At 38.5% G+C, this 17,210-nt stretch overlaps 1 protein-coding gene across 4 annotated transcripts in view; it reads right to left on the bottom strand.

Moving 5' to 3' along the window:
• FXR1 (FMR1 autosomal homolog 1) overlaps positions 1 to 16,998 on the bottom strand; it is a 60,708-nt gene extending 43,710 nt beyond the window's left edge. For 2 of the 4 annotated variants that reach the window (XM_047098772.1, XM_047098776.1), the window contains exon 1: positions 16,896 to 16,997. In XM_047098772.1, the coding sequence (XP_046954728.1) occupies positions 16,896 to 16,946 (51 nt within the window). In that variant the 5' untranslated portion in view covers positions 16,947 to 16,997. Of the gene's footprint in view, positions 1 to 16,895 lie in introns of all 4 variants that reach the window. The other 2 variants (XM_047098775.1, XM_047098774.1) reach the window with 2 other exon arrangements.
• Positions 16,999 to 17,210: the final 212 nt, after the last annotated feature.

The raw sequence follows: 17,210 nt of genomic DNA, 5'->3' as shown, positions 1-17,210 counted from the left end.
TTCATCATTACAAAATGGTCTCTTTATATGATTATATGTAACACTATTAACTGTAATTTAAAATAGCATTAATAAGCAACAAGGCAGTATACCACATCTAAAATGTGATGAAATATCTTTAGGGGCACTTGGGTGGCTCAGTCGGTTAACCATCCAACTCTTGATTTCAGCTCAGGTCATGATCTGTTTTTGAATTCGAAGCCTATTTCAGGACACTGTCAGCGCAGAGCCTGCCTGGGATTCTCTCTCTCTGCCCTTCCCTTGTTCATGCTTGCTCACTCTCTCACTCTCAAAATAAACTTAAAAAAAAAAAAAAAAAGAAACTTAAAAAAAATTAAAAACATATATGTATCTTTAAAATGCTATCCCCAACAAAACCACAAATAGAACATTACATAGTAAAAACCTAAGAATGTCATGAACCATGTATAAAATTGAGATAAGGGACACGAACAGCAAGAATCCCTGAGCTATAGAACTGCCTGAAGTGATTTTTCAAAAGTATTTTCAAAAGTATTTTTCAAAAACAAATTTTTCTTTAATTTCAACAATTCAAGCATTAAAGCAAAAAGCAGCTGGAAAATAAAACAGACAAAAAAAATTCTAATAGCAGTAGCAATGAAAAAATATAATCTTAGGTATGCCTCCATAGTTAAAACAACATAAATGTACAGGACCTATGTACAGAAATTTGAAATTCAACTAATGAACATAACTAGAATACTCAGGAAAATGTAAATCTTATCACATTCTTTGATAGGAGATCTTGATATTGTAAAATTTTCAATATGCCCTTCTATGAGACCCCACTAAAATACTGAGAGTGATGATTCCATTGGGGGAAAAGGGGCTAATATTAATAAAATTACACCAAAGTCTGTTTAAAAAAAAGAAAGAAAGGAAACACTCAAAAAGGAAACTTAAGTGGGAGTAGGAAGTAAAGATAACACACTATCCCAATCAAATATTTTAAGTTTTAAGTAATCACTACACCCAACGTGGGGCTCAAACTCACGACCAAGATCAAAAGTCAGATGTTCTGTGGACTCAGCCAGCCAGGCACCCCTATGCCTACCAAATAGTAAAGCTTATTTTAAAGCTACAATAACCAAGACAAAAGAAAACACATTTTAAAGGAAAACAGATTCCAGAAACAGGTCCAAGTCACTTAGGAAATTACAAATAGAGGGAGGAATGGATTGTTTTTAAATGGTACTGGGACACCTGGATAATTATTGGAAAAAAAATGAAATTGATGTTTTCACCAAAAATAGAATTAATGGATGAAAGACTCCAAGTGTTTTAAATCAATAAAGATCCCAAACCACAAGTTACTTTTAACTTCAGAGTAAGGAAGGCCTTTCTAACCAAATAAACAAAACCCAAAAGCCACAAAAAGTTTGACAAGTTTACAATACCTAAAAGCTAAAATAGGTAAACAATCATCACATGAAAAGAGTAGAAGAGGATGGAACACAGCAGAGTTAAATTCCCAATTTATAAGTGTCAAGTGAGCTAAAAGCTGAACAAAGCTAATAAGCAAAAGTAACAATGGGTATGAACTATACGAAGGGGTAATCACAGAAAAAGTTGTAATTTCAATAATATACAAATCCTCTTTAAAATCTTATGTTTACTGTCAATTCCTATGAACTTCCCTTTTCTCCTTTCTATCTTGCAGATCCTTCCTTATCAGAATATAAACAGTAACCTCATTTTTTTTAATATTTACATAATGTATTTAGCAATTTTGAGGTGAGAGCTTAAATTGTCTGTGGAAAGAACAAGGTGCACAGAATTATCTACCTAAAAGGCAGAAAACACTACAGCTGAAAAACAGTTTTCAACTTGATGAAGGTAGTCATGGGAGGGTGTAGGGGGTGAATCCTACTGATTAAACAGAAAAAAACATGGTATGAATTACTTCAGGAATGGGAAGAATGAGATTATAAATATAGTCAAATATCAGGACAGATGAATCAGGGACCCTGTCTGTGGAAAAGTTAACTAATAATCCTGAAGATAAAATTTCTACCAGGGCGCCTAACTGGCTCAGTAGTAGAGCACACCTGGACCTTGGAACCTTGAGTTCAAGCCACACGTTGGGCTTAAAGTTTACCTAAAAAAAAAAATGTATTTTTCTTTTATAGCCCTTCCAGATCTTTCATTTTTGCAAAAGGGAAGCTGAAACCACATGCACACAGCCCCCAAATTCACTCCATAGGAGGCTGTAAATGCTGAATTTAAAAACTCATCTTCTAGGGGCGCCTGGGTGGCGCAGTCGGTTAAGCGTCCGACTTCAGCCAGGTCACGATCTCGCGGTCCGGGAGTTCGAGCCCCGCGTCGGACTCTGGGCTGATGGCTCAGAGCCTGGAGCCTGTTTCTGATTCTGTGTCTCCCTCTCTCTCTGCCCCTCCCCCGTTCATGCTCTGTCTCTCTCTGTCCCAAAAATAAATAAACGTTGAAAAAAAAAAAAAAAACTCATCTTCTAGGGGCAACTGGATGGCTCCACATCAGGTTCATTACTGTCAGCCTGTTAGCACAGAGCCCGCTTTAGATCCTCTGGCTCCTGTCTCTGTGCCCCACGCCCCCCCATGGGGCTCTCCCAAAATTAAAAAAAATTTTTTTTAATTCTATATTTCTGGATGCCTTTTCCAATGTGTTAAAACATCACAGCTGATGGCTTAATTATAAGCAAATTTGTGACAAAATACTGTATTTCTAAAAATTAAGTGGATTAAAAAATTATATATTAAAGGCACTGGGCTCAGTTTCTTAGATCCTTTGTTTCCTCTGTGCTAACTCTCCATTTCCCCAGCTACATCAGTAAAAGTTACTGCTGTGCATAAACAGGATTATGAAAACAAAACCCATGAGAAAGGAAAAGTTGACAGCATAAAAAAATTCACCTCAGGTCTTCCTCTGCCACTACCACCCCCAAAAACTACCCCCATGGATTTGATGATCACTTGTTATCCCTCGATCAATTACCTACTTATTTGCTGATTGTCTGGCCCCAGTCTACCTTCCTAGCTCTTCACTTCTAATTTAATCTCTCTGAAATCAGGATACATCTTAAAATTGATGGCATCTTAAGAGAACAGCAGATAGACACATGGAAGCCAGGATATAAAAGTCACTGAACACCCTCAAACTCGGTTTGCCTGCAATTTTCTGTGGCACTTGACTACAACCTCTTGGCATTTCATTCAGCAAACCAACAAAAGGATAAAGGTTTCTTACCAGAAGGTAGTTCTGTTGACACCTTCTGATAAAATCAAGAAAACACCAGCACCAAAACTTACAGAGTGGACGAAAATTCTTGCAAGAAAATCCTGGAGTTAATACAGGAGAGTTCTTTTTAAAGTATGCTTGCAACATCAATGCTCTCTTTGGCACTGAGGAAGATACTGCAAGTAGAAACACAACCACCTGAATGTGAAGATACTTTAACCAATTTAATTTGCTTACTCCTTCCATTTTATGCATTCAAATGTTGAAGAAACCCTTCAGGAGCCCCTGGCCCACTCAGTCTTGAGCATGCAACTCTTTCAGGGTTGGAAGTTTGAGCTCCACGTTGAGTGCAGAGATTACTTAAAAAATAAAATACTGAAAAATAAATAAAGGGGTGCCTGGTGGCTCAGTTAAGTGTCCAACTCTTGATTTCGGCTCAGTTCATGATCTCACACTTCATGAGTTCAAGCCATACACGGGGCTCTACACTGACAGCGCAGAGCATGCTTGGAATTCTCTGCCTCTCCCCCACTCTCTCAAAATAAATAAACTTTAATAAATAATCTTTCAATAAACATCAACATCCACTAAGATTAACTGGCAATATTTCTTAATGCCACTTAGAACTGATACCACTTTAGATATAATGAAATTGTACATATCTCCCACGAACTTACCAAATCTGTGTACAGAAAAGTAACCTATTCCTTGGACTCTAAACCCCAATTTCAACTGTACAGGTCATCTCTGCTGCTAGCTCACTCTCCTACCTCAAACCAACATGTCAACAATCAGAATCATCTCTTGTCCTGCTCTGCACTCTACATGTTATGATCCATTTTACAAGGGTAAAAATAAGGCAACTGAATATAGCACACAGTATTTCTCAACCAGGGTATTAAGAGAATACATACAATCCATTCACTAAGCATTACCATGTGTGATGAACTTCTCTCCCATGCATCTAGAATGGTACAAGCTATGCACTAACCTCGGAAAAATTAAAGAAAATAGTGCTTCTATATAATTCAGATGAGAAACTCTATCAGATTATAACTGACTTAGATAATAGGTTCCCAAATACAGGTCATCATCATTGCCTAAGTAATTTTTTATGTCTCAATTTGTAAGCTGAAGGAATCAAAGCTTCTTAAATCAAGGTATTCCCACGCACTCAAAGGTGTGCCAGAAGTACTTAAAACTACTCCTCTCCCTAAAAAAATACCATCTAAAAACCTTCCTCCCAGTGCTTTTATGTCAAGTAATATAATAGTTCACATTTAAACATTTTATGTTTCTGGACTATATATTCAGGTAACAGATATAAAAAGACCTCATTAAGGAAGGGGGAAAACATTCTTGCTAAAAAGACTAGAGTGCAATGGTTTCACTGTTTTGGGTTTGTTTTTTTAAGATTTTTTTATTTCTAAGTAATCTCTACACCCAACATGGGACTTGAACTCACGACCCTGAGACCAAGAGTCCTATGCTCTTCCAACTGAGCCAGCCAGGTGCCCCCAGTGCTTTCGCTGTTAAAGACTGGGTCGCAGATACACTACTTACTATGTGATTGGTAAAACAAGAGGGCCCAGGGCAGTAAGGTAAGGATAAGACTCCTAGGTGGCTGCATTTTTGCCAAAAACATGTCACACATCCTCCTTCAAGGACTCTTTACGGTCTTCCCAGAGCACTCCAGAAGACTTTCTGCAGCAATTCTCAGGATGTTCTATCAACCCTGAATGAGACCCAGCTCTCCTGGATGCTGGACATCCTCCTCATAATTCCCACACATGCAAAAACAAAACAAAAAACCTTTAAAACAACAGATGATTTTTTAATACATGATACTAACACATTTGCCTATGAATATTCAAACATAAGTCTTATAATTAAGATAAAATAAATGAAAACACCACAAAAGAACTTAGGAAATTATATGTATAAACATGACACAGGCTGTGTTTAGCCAGGACTAGTAACTCTGGTTTCTGTCGAGGAAAAAAATAGTTCAGTATGTAAAACATAATACTTCTCTACAACCCAGAGATACCAAAAAGTCAACAAGAATTAAATGAGAAGGGGACACTCTTAACAATAAATGAATCCTAAGAGATCTCAAAAAGTGACAAAAGGCACAACAGGAATATGGGCAAACATCGAACAATTTACAGAAAAGCAGATCCAAATGGCCAACAAAACATTAAAATTCTCACATAGAAATCTGCAAATCAAAGTTCCGATATGATAATCCTTTAGGTCCAACAGAGACTGGCCAAAATTAAAGATTATAGAACCAATTTTCTGGCAAGGATGTAATGAAAAGCATTTACATTTACTGACAGAGGAAATACAAAGGGTCAAGCCCTGTGGCAAGTAATGTTAACATTTATTAAAGTTAAAAAAGCTCTCTTCCACCAAGCTATCCCATTCTTTGAAACTTATCCAATGGAAACATGTGGAGTAGCAAAAATGTGAGAACAAAGTGAGTGTCTATTAACTGGGAAATGGCTGGATTTCATAATTCTTGCCATGGAACATTATATGACCATTTAAAAATAAATTACACTCCAAGTGAAAACAGCCAAAATAGATTATCATACTTACATAGAGCAATACTAAAAAAAAAAAGAAAAAACTACATTCGTGTATGGATATTTATCTATGCACCATTATAGGAGTAGAGAAAAATCTAGTACGATATGCTCCGGTTATGCTACCTAAAATGGAGTGTGAATGAGAGGAGATTAAGTGGCAAATGGAACCAAGGAAAAAAACTTAAAGCAAGTTCATGAATACTTAATGCATGGGTGTATAATTATACATATGTATATGTATACATATGTATAAATATTCTTTAAAGAGTTGAAACATATCTTAAAACACTTTGTCAACCAGCACTTTTTCCATACAGCACATTTATACACCTTTTTAATTTTTCCATCTCTAGAGATCTCAATTCTGCATTCTAATTAACAAACTAGTTTGATGCTTACAACACCTAAAAGATCTGAATTGTAATTTGATTCCAGTCTCAGGCACAACCATTCAAGACTGATACTGCAATCAAATTTAACTTCAAACAGTATTTTTTTGAAGGGGCGCCAGGGTGACTCATTTGGTTAAGTGCCCGACTTCAGCTCAGGTCATAACCTCACAGTTCGAGGGTTCAAGCCCCACATCAGGCTCTGTGCTGACAGCTGAGAGCCTGGAGCCTGCTTCAGATTCTGTGTCTCCCTCTCTCTCTGCCCCTCCCCGGCTCTCTCTCACTCTCTCTCTCTCAAAATTAAACATAAAAAAAATGTTGTTTTTTTTTTTAAACCTACATAACTAAATCTAGAAATGGACATCATTTCAAATCAATGGACACATGTTCCACAGATAAAAGTCTGCAAATTTACTAAACACGTTATACATTAAATTATTGGATAATGGGGTAAATTTTACCATGGAAAAAATTATTTCAGGTAAACCTCCAGCATTCCTTAGTATTGAGCACTTAAGAGTTCTGAATAAAAAAAAAAAAAAAGAAAATGACAATGAGGCACCTGGGTGGCTCAATGACTTTGGCTCAGGTTGAAATCTCGTGGTTTCTGAGTTCGAGCCCCGTGTTGGGTTCTGTGCTGACAGCTTGGAGCCTGGAGCCTGCTTTGGATTCTGTGTCTCCCTCTCTATCTGCCCATCCTCTATTCATGCTCTGTCTCCCTCTCTCAAAAATAAACATTAAAAAATAAATAAAAATAAAAAAAATCTTAAATAAAAATAAATTTTAAAAAATGACAACATGAGAATTTCCTAAGGATGCATAAATACCTACTAATGCTTACATACCACAATGTTCTTGGATTGTTAATTTCACAAATTTATAATACCCAACAGTTCTCCTTGAAAATGGAATTACTTGAGGCACCTGGGTGGCTCAGTTAAGCATCCGACTTCGGCTCAGGTCACGATCTCATGATTTGTGAGTTCGAGTCCAGCACCGGGCTCTGTGCTGACAGCTCAGAGCCTGCAGCCTGCATCGGATTCTGTGTCTCCTCTCTCTGCCCCTCCCCAACTTGGGCTCTGTCTCTCTAGGTCTCTCAAAAAATAAATAAATGAAAAAAAAATTAAAAAAAGAAAAGAAAATGGAATCACTTACTGGTTCCACATGGCCACCCAAAACTATTGTGACCTTTCCAGTTGCAAAGAGTTGAAGTTCCCTATAGTTCTATGTATCCATAAAATTCAGTGATAACATCAGAACTCAACAAGGATCAATATGTAAGCCTTAAAAAAGTTTAATATTCGGGGCGCCTGGATGGCTCAGTCGGTTGAGCGTCCGACTTCGGCCCGGGTCACGATCTTGCAGTCCGTGAGTTCGAGCCCCGCGTCGGGCTCTGGGCTGATGGCTCAGAGCCTGGAGCCTGCTTCCGATTCTGTCTCCCTCTCTCTCTGCCCCTCCCCCGTTCATGCTCTGTCTCTCTCTGTCTCAAAAATAAATAAATGTTAAAAAAAAAAAAGTTTAATATTCAAGTAATCTCTACACCCAACATGGGGCTTTAAACTCAAGACCCTGATATCAAGAATTGCATGCTCTTCAAAGCTAACCAGATGCCTCCCCCCAAAAAAATTTTAAGTTGAATGAATCAAAATCAGAAATGATGAAGTCAATTTTGTGTATATGCTATTATATTGCCTAAGTTTCAAAACAAATCAAAGAATGTCTTGAAGCCAAGAATGACTGAATCACTTGTTCATTCAACAAACACATAAGGAAGGTCTACTATGTACTAAATACACATTCTCAAGTCACTGGAAAATTTAAGACTTGAAAATATCCTACCACCTGAAAAACTATAAAAGCAAAAGGTTACAAAACGGGAAAGAAAGAAGAAAAGTTTTACTATTATTAATTAGCTAATGTTAAGAAAGGTGGAGATACAGAAGCCTGAGAGAAATTCTTGACCCTGAAGAGATCACAAGGAATGCATGTGCTTCTGCCAACAATAACTACAAACTTCATAAATTATTACTGGGGGAGACTGCTACTCATTCTCCCAAAAAGGCTAAGCAAAAAATGCTGGGGCTTAAAGGAGACAAGTTAAAACAACTGATAATTAACTGAGATTTAATGTTGGCCGAATTTTGCCACAGCTTTCAGCATCTTTTAATATAAGGACAAATAAAATAATTCTACATTTTTAAATTTTTTTTAATGTTTATTTATTTTTGAGACAGAGAGAGAGAGTGCAAGCAGGGGAGGGACAGAGAAGGAGGGAGACAAAGAATCTGAAGCAGGCTCCAGGTGCTGAGCTATCAGCACAGAGCCAGAGGTGGGGCTTGAACCCACGAACCATGAGTTCATGACCTGAGCTGAAGTTGGAGGCTTAACCTACTGAGCCACCCAGGCGCCCCAAAGAATTGTACATTTAAATATACACATTCAGACCCCTAAGAACTGTACATTTAAATATACACATTCAGATCAACAAAGCAACCCTTTGTGTTGCTTCATTTTGTTTTGCTCAAGGTATTTAAGACTTGGTACTAGGAAATTTAACAGGGCTATCAAAAATCTCTTATTATTGCCTAAACATACACCAAAGAATGTTCTAAAGCCTTTTAATATTCAACACTATGTGGCCAGATTACCCAGAGGTGCCACGTCATAAGAAAATTTGAATGTGAATAAGAAAATGTGAATAGTAAGTTTCATGCAGTTGGCCCTTGAACAACCAAGAGACAGGGGTACCCACCATGTGTATTATCTGATTCCCCCAAACTTAATACTAATAGACTACTATTGACCAGAAGCCTTACCAATTAGTCTATTAACACGTTTTATATGTTATATATACTCTTGTTACAGTAAAGCTAGAGAAAAATGTTAAGAAAATCACAACAAAAATATTTACATATGTAAGTGGACACACATAGTTCAAACCCATGTTGTTAAAAGGTCAACTTTATATGCATATAGGAAGCATTTCAAATATTTCCCAAGATACTTCATACAAGGAATAATGTAAAGCCAGGAGAGGAAAGTATATTTAAATCATAACTGTCTAGCATAAATTATAATCTGAGGCAAATATCTAAAGATTCTAGTAACCATACTAAAGTTAAAAAAAAAAACAGGCAAAATTAACTTCAAATTTACCCCAATATATCCAAAATACTATTTTAACATGTAATCAAGATTCTAAAATTGTGATGTCCTACCTTCTTTTTTTCATACTAACTCTTTGAAATTCAATATAGATTTTACAATTAAAGCACATCTCAATTCGCACTAACATACTTCAGCCCTGTGGCTTATGGCTATCATATTGGAAAGAAATTTTTGTAATGTGAAGGCATAGATCAAATCATTTCTCCAGGAATCCTCTCAATTAGTTCCAGACTCCAACTGTATTAATAGCTTGTTAGTAACTGTATCTAATTAATGATAGTTTTTTAAGCTATATAGTTGTACTTTTAAAAAAATCACACTTTGAGGCAGAAAAGAAAGGCCCGGGCAGGCCAACAGGCTCAAAGAAGACGAAGAGGAAGAAAATGAAGATGAAGAGGGAAAAAAAAGAAGAATAACTGGCTATCCTGTAATGATGTGTGTAGAGTGGGTGTGTACTCAGCCGACTGTTCTAAGAATGTGAACTCAAGTGCAGCTTAATAAAAGCTGTACAGATTGTTATACAGCTGATAACATTCTTTGTAGAGAAAATATTTTTTAAAATGCAGGTTGTAGCTTTTTGAAGGGCTACTACAGTTAGATTTTTAAAGCTCCTGATGGTGAATGTTTCTAATTTATTAACTTGTGTACTGTAGCACAACAAACTTGTAGAAATTAGCATCCATAGTAAATTCTGGGGTTTTTTTTAATGTTACATTTTGGGTTTTTTTAATGTGTGATAAAATTATGTGTATTTTTAAAAATCACACTTTAATGAAGTCTGAAAGACCAGTGGGAACCATGAATCAGTCTATTTATTTTATGGACCTGGATTCACTTGGTCTCATTTCCTCAGGTGTTGATAACATTATCTCCCCTTCACTGTGATTGAGAAGACTAAATGAAATAAGTTCATGAAAAGTACCTGTGCAGTCTGATGGATAGCCTGAGTGCCAATAAACAGTAGCTTTGTTAGGAGCTAAATGAGACCTAAATGAAGCTAGCAGAGACCACTTGATAAACTGTTAAATCTAACTGCCTAATACTGCAGATGAAAGAAAGAAAAAAGGTCTTACAACCACCTAGTACAAGAAGTGGAGTCACTCATGGAACAAATATTGCTCTTCTCACTATTTAAAAAAAGAGGGCAGCTCCTGGGTGGCTCAGTAGGTTAAGCATCCAACTCTTGATTTAGGCTCAGGTCATAAGCTCACGGTTGGTGAAGAGATCTAGCCCCACACTGAGCTCTGCACTGGCAGTGTGGAGGCTGCTTGAGGTTCTTTCTACCCCCCCCCCCCCCGCCCTTCCCCCACTGGAGTTCTTTCTCTCAAAATAAACATACATTTAAAAAATGGGGGGGGGCACACCTGGGTGGTCTCTGACTTCAGCCCAGGTCACTATCTCAAGGTTTGTGAGTTCAAGCTCATCAGGCTCCACACTGACAGTGTGGAGCCTACTTGGGATTCTCTCTCAACCCCCCTGCCCCTCCCTCACTCGTGCGCTAGCACACTCTGAGATCTCAAGATAAACTTAAAAAAAAAAAAAAAAAGCTAGTTTGGGACACCTGGCTGGCTCCATCAGAAGAGCATGGTGATCTCAGGGTCAGGAGTTTGAGCCCAACAATAGGTGTAAAGATTGCTTAAAAAAAAATAGTAAAATTTTTTTAAAATGAGCCACATGGGTGGCTCAGTTGGTTGAATATCTGACTCTTGATTTGGGCTCAGATCTTATGTCCTGGGGTCGTGGGATCAAACTCCACGTGGGGCTCCAAGCTGAGCATGGAGCCTGCTTGGGATGTTCTCTCTCCCTTTCTGCCCCCTCCCCCCCCCACCCATGCACACACACTCTAAAATAAAAAACGTAAAAATTTTAAAAAGCTAGTTTGCTACATCCTTAACACTGTGGTAAAACCTCACTTCTCGAATTATCAAGTGTCTGCCTTGTCTAATTAAAATACATTATAAGCTCACTACCCTGAGATTTCCTTTGAAGATCCTCTAATATCACACTAAACTAGGCACCGGAAGTGAGAAGCCCTAGATTTAAATCTCTTTTCGGCTACAGTGTAGTCTTGGACAAAGTTATGGGTTATTGTCAGTTTCCTAATATATAAAATGGGAATAAAAACACATGCCTCATGGAGCCTATGAGACAAAAAAAAAAAAAAAAATCAGAAAATACATATAAGCTTCATAGACTATCCAGCAATTAACAGGCACTTATAGTAAACTATTATTTAAAATAACCCACACAAGAATCTGATGTTACAGAAAATGTACAGGTGCATGAAAACATGGAAAAGAATATGTTTTCTCTTAATACATAAAGCCAAGGCCTTGATGATTTATCTCTAGGTAGATAAAATTTTTTTCATTTTTTGCTTTTCTGTTTTCAGGTTTTTTATACTTACATGCTACTTTTTTTATGTTTATTTTTGAGAGAGAGAGAGGGAGGGAGGGAGAGACACACAGGAAGAGAGAGAAAGGGAAAGAATCCCAAGCCGACTCTGCGCTGTCCAAGCAGAGCTCCACTCAGGGTTCAAACTCACAACAGGGAGATCATGACCTGAGCTGAAATCAAGAGTCAGCCACTTAACCAGCTGAGCCACCAAGGCACCCCTACATACTGCTTTTATCAAAACTTTACAGACAGCATTTAAGTTTAATTTCTAAAAATTAAGTGGCCTTTCCAGTTAAATCTTAGTTCTTTTACGTTTTAATAAAAAGACATTTTTTTTTTTTAACATTTATCTATGAGACAGGGAGAGACAGAGCATGAATGGGGGAGGGTCAGAGAGAGAGGGAGACACAGAATCTGAAACAGGCTCCAGGCTCTGAGCTGTCAGTACAGAGCCCGATGCGGGGCTCGAACCCACAGACCATAAGATCATGACCTGAGCCGAAGTCGGACACTTAAACCGACTGAGCCACCCAGGCACCCCTAAAAAGACATTTTAAAACATTGAAAACAACTAGGACAATCTTTGGAATTTCCACATCTGTGTAGATACCCCATTTGTACATGTATTAAATTTAATAATAAAAAAAAGGTACAACTAAAAATCTTTAAAATATCTGGAAATGTAGGGTTTTAATTTAACACAGTTTCCCTAATATTAATCAGCCACCAGGAAGCCTGAGTGGCTCAGTGGGTTAGCATGTGACTCTTGATTGATTTCAACTCAAGTCATGATCTCAGTTTGTGAGACTGAGCCCCAAACTGGGCTCTGTGCTGTCAGCACAGAGCTTGCTTGGGATGCGCTCTCTCCCCGTCTCCCTCAAATATAAATGAACTTCAAAAAAAAAAAAAAAAGAAAAAAAGAAAAAAAAAGTAGCCACCATCTTTTCCCAAATTATTAATCTGCACAAAGAAATCAATATGCTAAACTAACTTTGAAAGATCAGTACACTCCCGGAAAACTCCTTTACTAAAGTTCTATAGGTTTTACAACAATTATTGTTAATAAACCTATTGCCTAATTTACTCTCTCAAACTTCATTTTAATATTAAAGTAATGGGTAATTTTGGAAACACTGCATTGCTTTGAAATTTGTAGTCAAGGAATCCCTGGGTGGCTCAGTCCGTTGAGCGACTGACTCTTGGTTTTGGCTCAGGTCATATCTCGAGGTTCAGGAGTTCAGGCCCTGCATCAGGCTCAGTGCTGACAGTGGGGAGCCTGCTTGGGATTCTCTCTCTCCCTCTCTTCTGCCCCTCCCCACCGCTCTCAAAATAAATAAACTTACAATTAAAAAACAAAATGAAATTTGGAGTCAATTAGTAAAGGCAGAAATCGTAGAGCTCTGAAAGTAATTCTTTTACAAAGAAGGCCTGAAATTTCATTCAGCCATTTTAGAGATTACATATTTGCTTGGAACACCATGGAAACTTTCCTTTACATCAGCTAGGAATTGAGGGGTTACTTTCAACTTCCATTTAAATGATATTCTGCCCATGGCTATGCAAGTTGCAATGCAATTACAAAGCCCATTTATATAATAAATCAGTTAAAAAGCATTTTAATGACTCCAAATGGGCATAAGGTTTTTTTTTGGGATGGTAATGGAAATGTTCTAAAGTAAGGTTGTGATAAGGTTTAGACAACTCTATAAATACGCTAACAATCATAAAATGTAAATTCTATCTTAAGTATTTTTTTAGAAAAGCTCCTTAAATGGCCAGTAGTATAAACCCTAAGATGTCTCACTCTAGGTAGAAAAGGCTATAAACACAAATTTTTATATAAAATTATATCCCCTATCAGGTACTTAATTAACATATCTCCCATTAACGTATCAAGATTTTTATCTCTTTAACAACTATAGATCCACTTGTTTAAAAAAAAAAAAAGGCAAGATGCAAAACATATTACGTGTTTTGTTTTTTGGGGTTTTTACCGAAGAAAAAAACGATCCTAATTTTAGGTCACATCTTCAGCTTTTCACTGATTCCAATTAACTTGTAAAATGCAGTTTCAGTTCCACCAGAAAATTTTTAATAAAGGTCTACAGAACACTGCCTCAAGGAATGGTGACACTGGCTACTAAACCCAGGACTCTGAAATTCTTCTACTGAGATTTACAACATTTACAGCTGTGTGTGTATATGGGGGCAAGGGAAAAAAAGGAGGAAAATCAGAATCACCTGCACATTGAAAAAGAAAAAAAAACAACACTACGAAACAATAAACTAAAATGTTAACAGTTGTTATCCCAAGGCAACTTTTGTTTTCAAAATGCCCTCACTGACCACTATTATTGTTTAAATTAAGAAATTTTACTTAAAATTAAACTGCTGCTATGCTAAATATAAGAAACCAGACTCAAAATACTAATCAGCATAGTGTATGAATCTATTTATAGGACATTCTGGAAAAGGCAAAACTATGAGGACAGGAAAACCCCCTTGGATCTGAGGGTGAGAAGACAGGATGATTACAAAGAGGCATAAGGAAGACTGGGGGGCACAGTGGAACTCTTCTTTCTCTTCAATGTTGATGGTGGTTACACAACATTTTACCAAAGCTCATGTAATTGTGTACCAGAATAGGTGAATTTTACCACATGCAAATTAACCTAAAAACTCATATACTTAAAAATACTAAATTGCCTGTGCCATAAATCAATTTTTCCCCAAGTAGGCAATTCTGTGGATTAAAAAAATTGGGAATCTGAACTACTTCAGACCCTTCATTTTACACAAAAGAAAACGGACTCAAGATTTATTCAAGAGTCCACTGGCAGATAATGGTAAACTGAAGTAGAGACCTAGAATTCCCATCTATTTAACTTCAAATCCAGGGCTCCTTCCACTTCACCATTCCCACTCTTTTCAGAGTTCTAAAGATCTCAGTTTCCACAAAGTACAAGTGGATTATGACAGGACATAAAATTCTGTATGTTCAAGTGCAATTATTTTGGTACAATGTGGCTAGGATCTTTCCCAACCTCTGCAAAAGAACCACCTTTATTTATGAAATAAAAATAAGTAATGGACTCAAAGTCTAAGTAGAGTCAAGTAGATTTGTAGAGTATGAGTAAGAATCCACAATACTTTAGAGTTCCAAAATGGGAATATTGTGAATTTAATTTTTAAAAAAACTATGAAAAACTCAAGACTGTAAAAAACAATCTTTAAAGTTTTAGTAAACTGATGACCTTACATAATGAATCTTACAAAATAAAAATAAGAAATGAAAAACAGCTTATTTAGCCACCAACACAATACTTTGGCTAAACAAGAAATGTTCTACCATCTACATGCTGCGAAATGATTTAAGACAAAAAATCTTTTTTCTATTTTTCAGTTTGCCAAGAGGAAAGAAAAGTATACCTCCATTACACAATTGTATCACCAAAGAGTAGGTATCTGAAACTTTTCGGGGGGGGGGGGGCAAAAAACGATGAACCTTACCTACCCTTAACAGAAGTATGGCAAGCCCATTCTTTGTGCACTGTGTCACAACTGTACTGTATCTAGGGTCTGAGAAGGCAACCACTAGATTTCAATAACAGAAGTCAATGAAAGATCTACTCAAATTTCACTTGGGTCTTGTGTGACACCAAGTTTTAAATCTTAACTGCTAACACATCTAGTCAAGCAGAAAGACTCCTTTCCACCAGGCAGTCAGTTTTCACTTCATGTTGACCACCTAAGGCTACTTAAACTTGTAAAAAGCTTAGGGAGATCCTTTAGACGCCAACTGCGATTCCCCACCATGCTATTACCACGTGACAGTTAAACCAAATCCACACAGCTTATCAGTAAACTACAAAAGGAAAACAACGCTGAAATAGGAAATTACGACCATCAAGTAAAACATAATCCTGTGGGATGAAAGGTACGCCGAAATGAAACCCTGGGAGAATGCATTCTGCGTACGCACAATACTCCTGTTTTAGGAGAAGGCCCTTCATAAAAATAGCCAGGACTCTCAAACATTTGAGATCCTGGCTTAGTGAGATTGACTGACAGACAACAGCTGGGGAGATTTTGTATTGATCTCGAAACATTGTGGTGGTATACTTTTGGAGAAAGAATCGGGACAAGGGACCTTTATATTGGCAAAACTAAATTGTAAGGATTTCATTTTCAGTTATGTGACCCCTGCACTGGAAGCCCCCACTAAATTCCTCTACTCTCGAATTCCTCTTCTGTTTTCCAGCCCGATCCCGTAATAATGCATCTCCCAGTGCAAACAAACAAAAAACCTCGTGGGGAAGAAAAAAAATCAACACTTCTTTCCAAAAACACTGGGCAATACAAAGAAACTAGTCACCTCCCCACCCGTCTCCCTTATCGATTTCATTTTTTAAATCTTGCGTTAAAGCCTATAACTCTAACCTTTTCTTCCGTAATAGAGGGGCTAAGGCGCCGCCCAAATTCCCAGGCCGCAAAAAATATTTCAACCCGCCACATTAAAAGGTTTTCCTGTTTTCCCTTCGATCCTAACCCTCAATTCGGTACCCGCTTCCCAATCAGACACTAAAGTTTATTAGCCCAAAACCCTAAAACAAAGGTGAATTCTTAAGATTCCGCGACGCACCCCCCCCCTCAAAGGGGTGGGGAGGGGTCGGAGCAGCGGGCCGACGCGCTCCCGCTCGGCTCAGTCCGAGGGGCGGGGGAGCTGCTGTGACCACACAATCCCACCACCTCCTTTCACGACTCCCCAACCTCCCGGCGCTCAGGCCTACTCCCGGGAAGCTCCCCGCCGCCGAGCAGCGACTGGGCTTCTCTTCACCGGCCCGCCAAGGACTGCACTAGCATCCAAGAAGAAGGTCCATAAGTAGAAAAACACAAGAAGTGTCCGACGTGTTGTTTCAAAACATAACGGAGCCCGGGCCCCCGAGACCGTTAAACCGCGGGTGGAGGGGGGAGAAGCGAGGAAACCAGGAGCCTCGGGCTTCGGCCTGGCCGTCCTTTTCGACCCCAAAGCTCACTCTCCAGGACCACCAGCATTCTCCCAAACCTGACTTAACCCCCACAACACCCGACAAAGCGGCAAAAGGGTCAGTACCTTGTAGAAAGCCCCGTTGGAGCCACGAACCTCCACCGTCAGCTCCGCCATGTTGGAACCGCAAAGGCCGCTGGGAAGAGATTCTAGAAACTTTCCAACCAGAGGGGAGGAGGGGGGAGGGGCGTAAAGGAGGCGGGGGGAGGGGCGGGGAAAACACGGCGGGGACTGGGATCCCCCGCCCCACACCCCTGGGGTCTCACAGCAACGACCCCGACTCTCCCAGTGAGATCCCTCGCTTTCTTACATCACTAGTCCTGGGCTCCGCCCGCCGCCGCCCACGCCCCCGTTCGCCTCCCGACACAATCGCCCGACCTT

Source organism: Lynx rufus, unplaced genomic scaffold (genome assembly GCF_022079265.1).
Source record: "Lynx rufus isolate CCGP_SWC_20201006 ecotype Redwood Valley unplaced genomic scaffold, mLynRuf1.p SCAF_5, whole genome shotgun sequence".
NCBI classification, from domain to species: Eukaryota; Metazoa; Chordata; class Mammalia; order Carnivora; family Felidae; genus Lynx; species Lynx rufus.
This window is presented reverse-complemented; position numbering and strand designations above follow the sequence as displayed.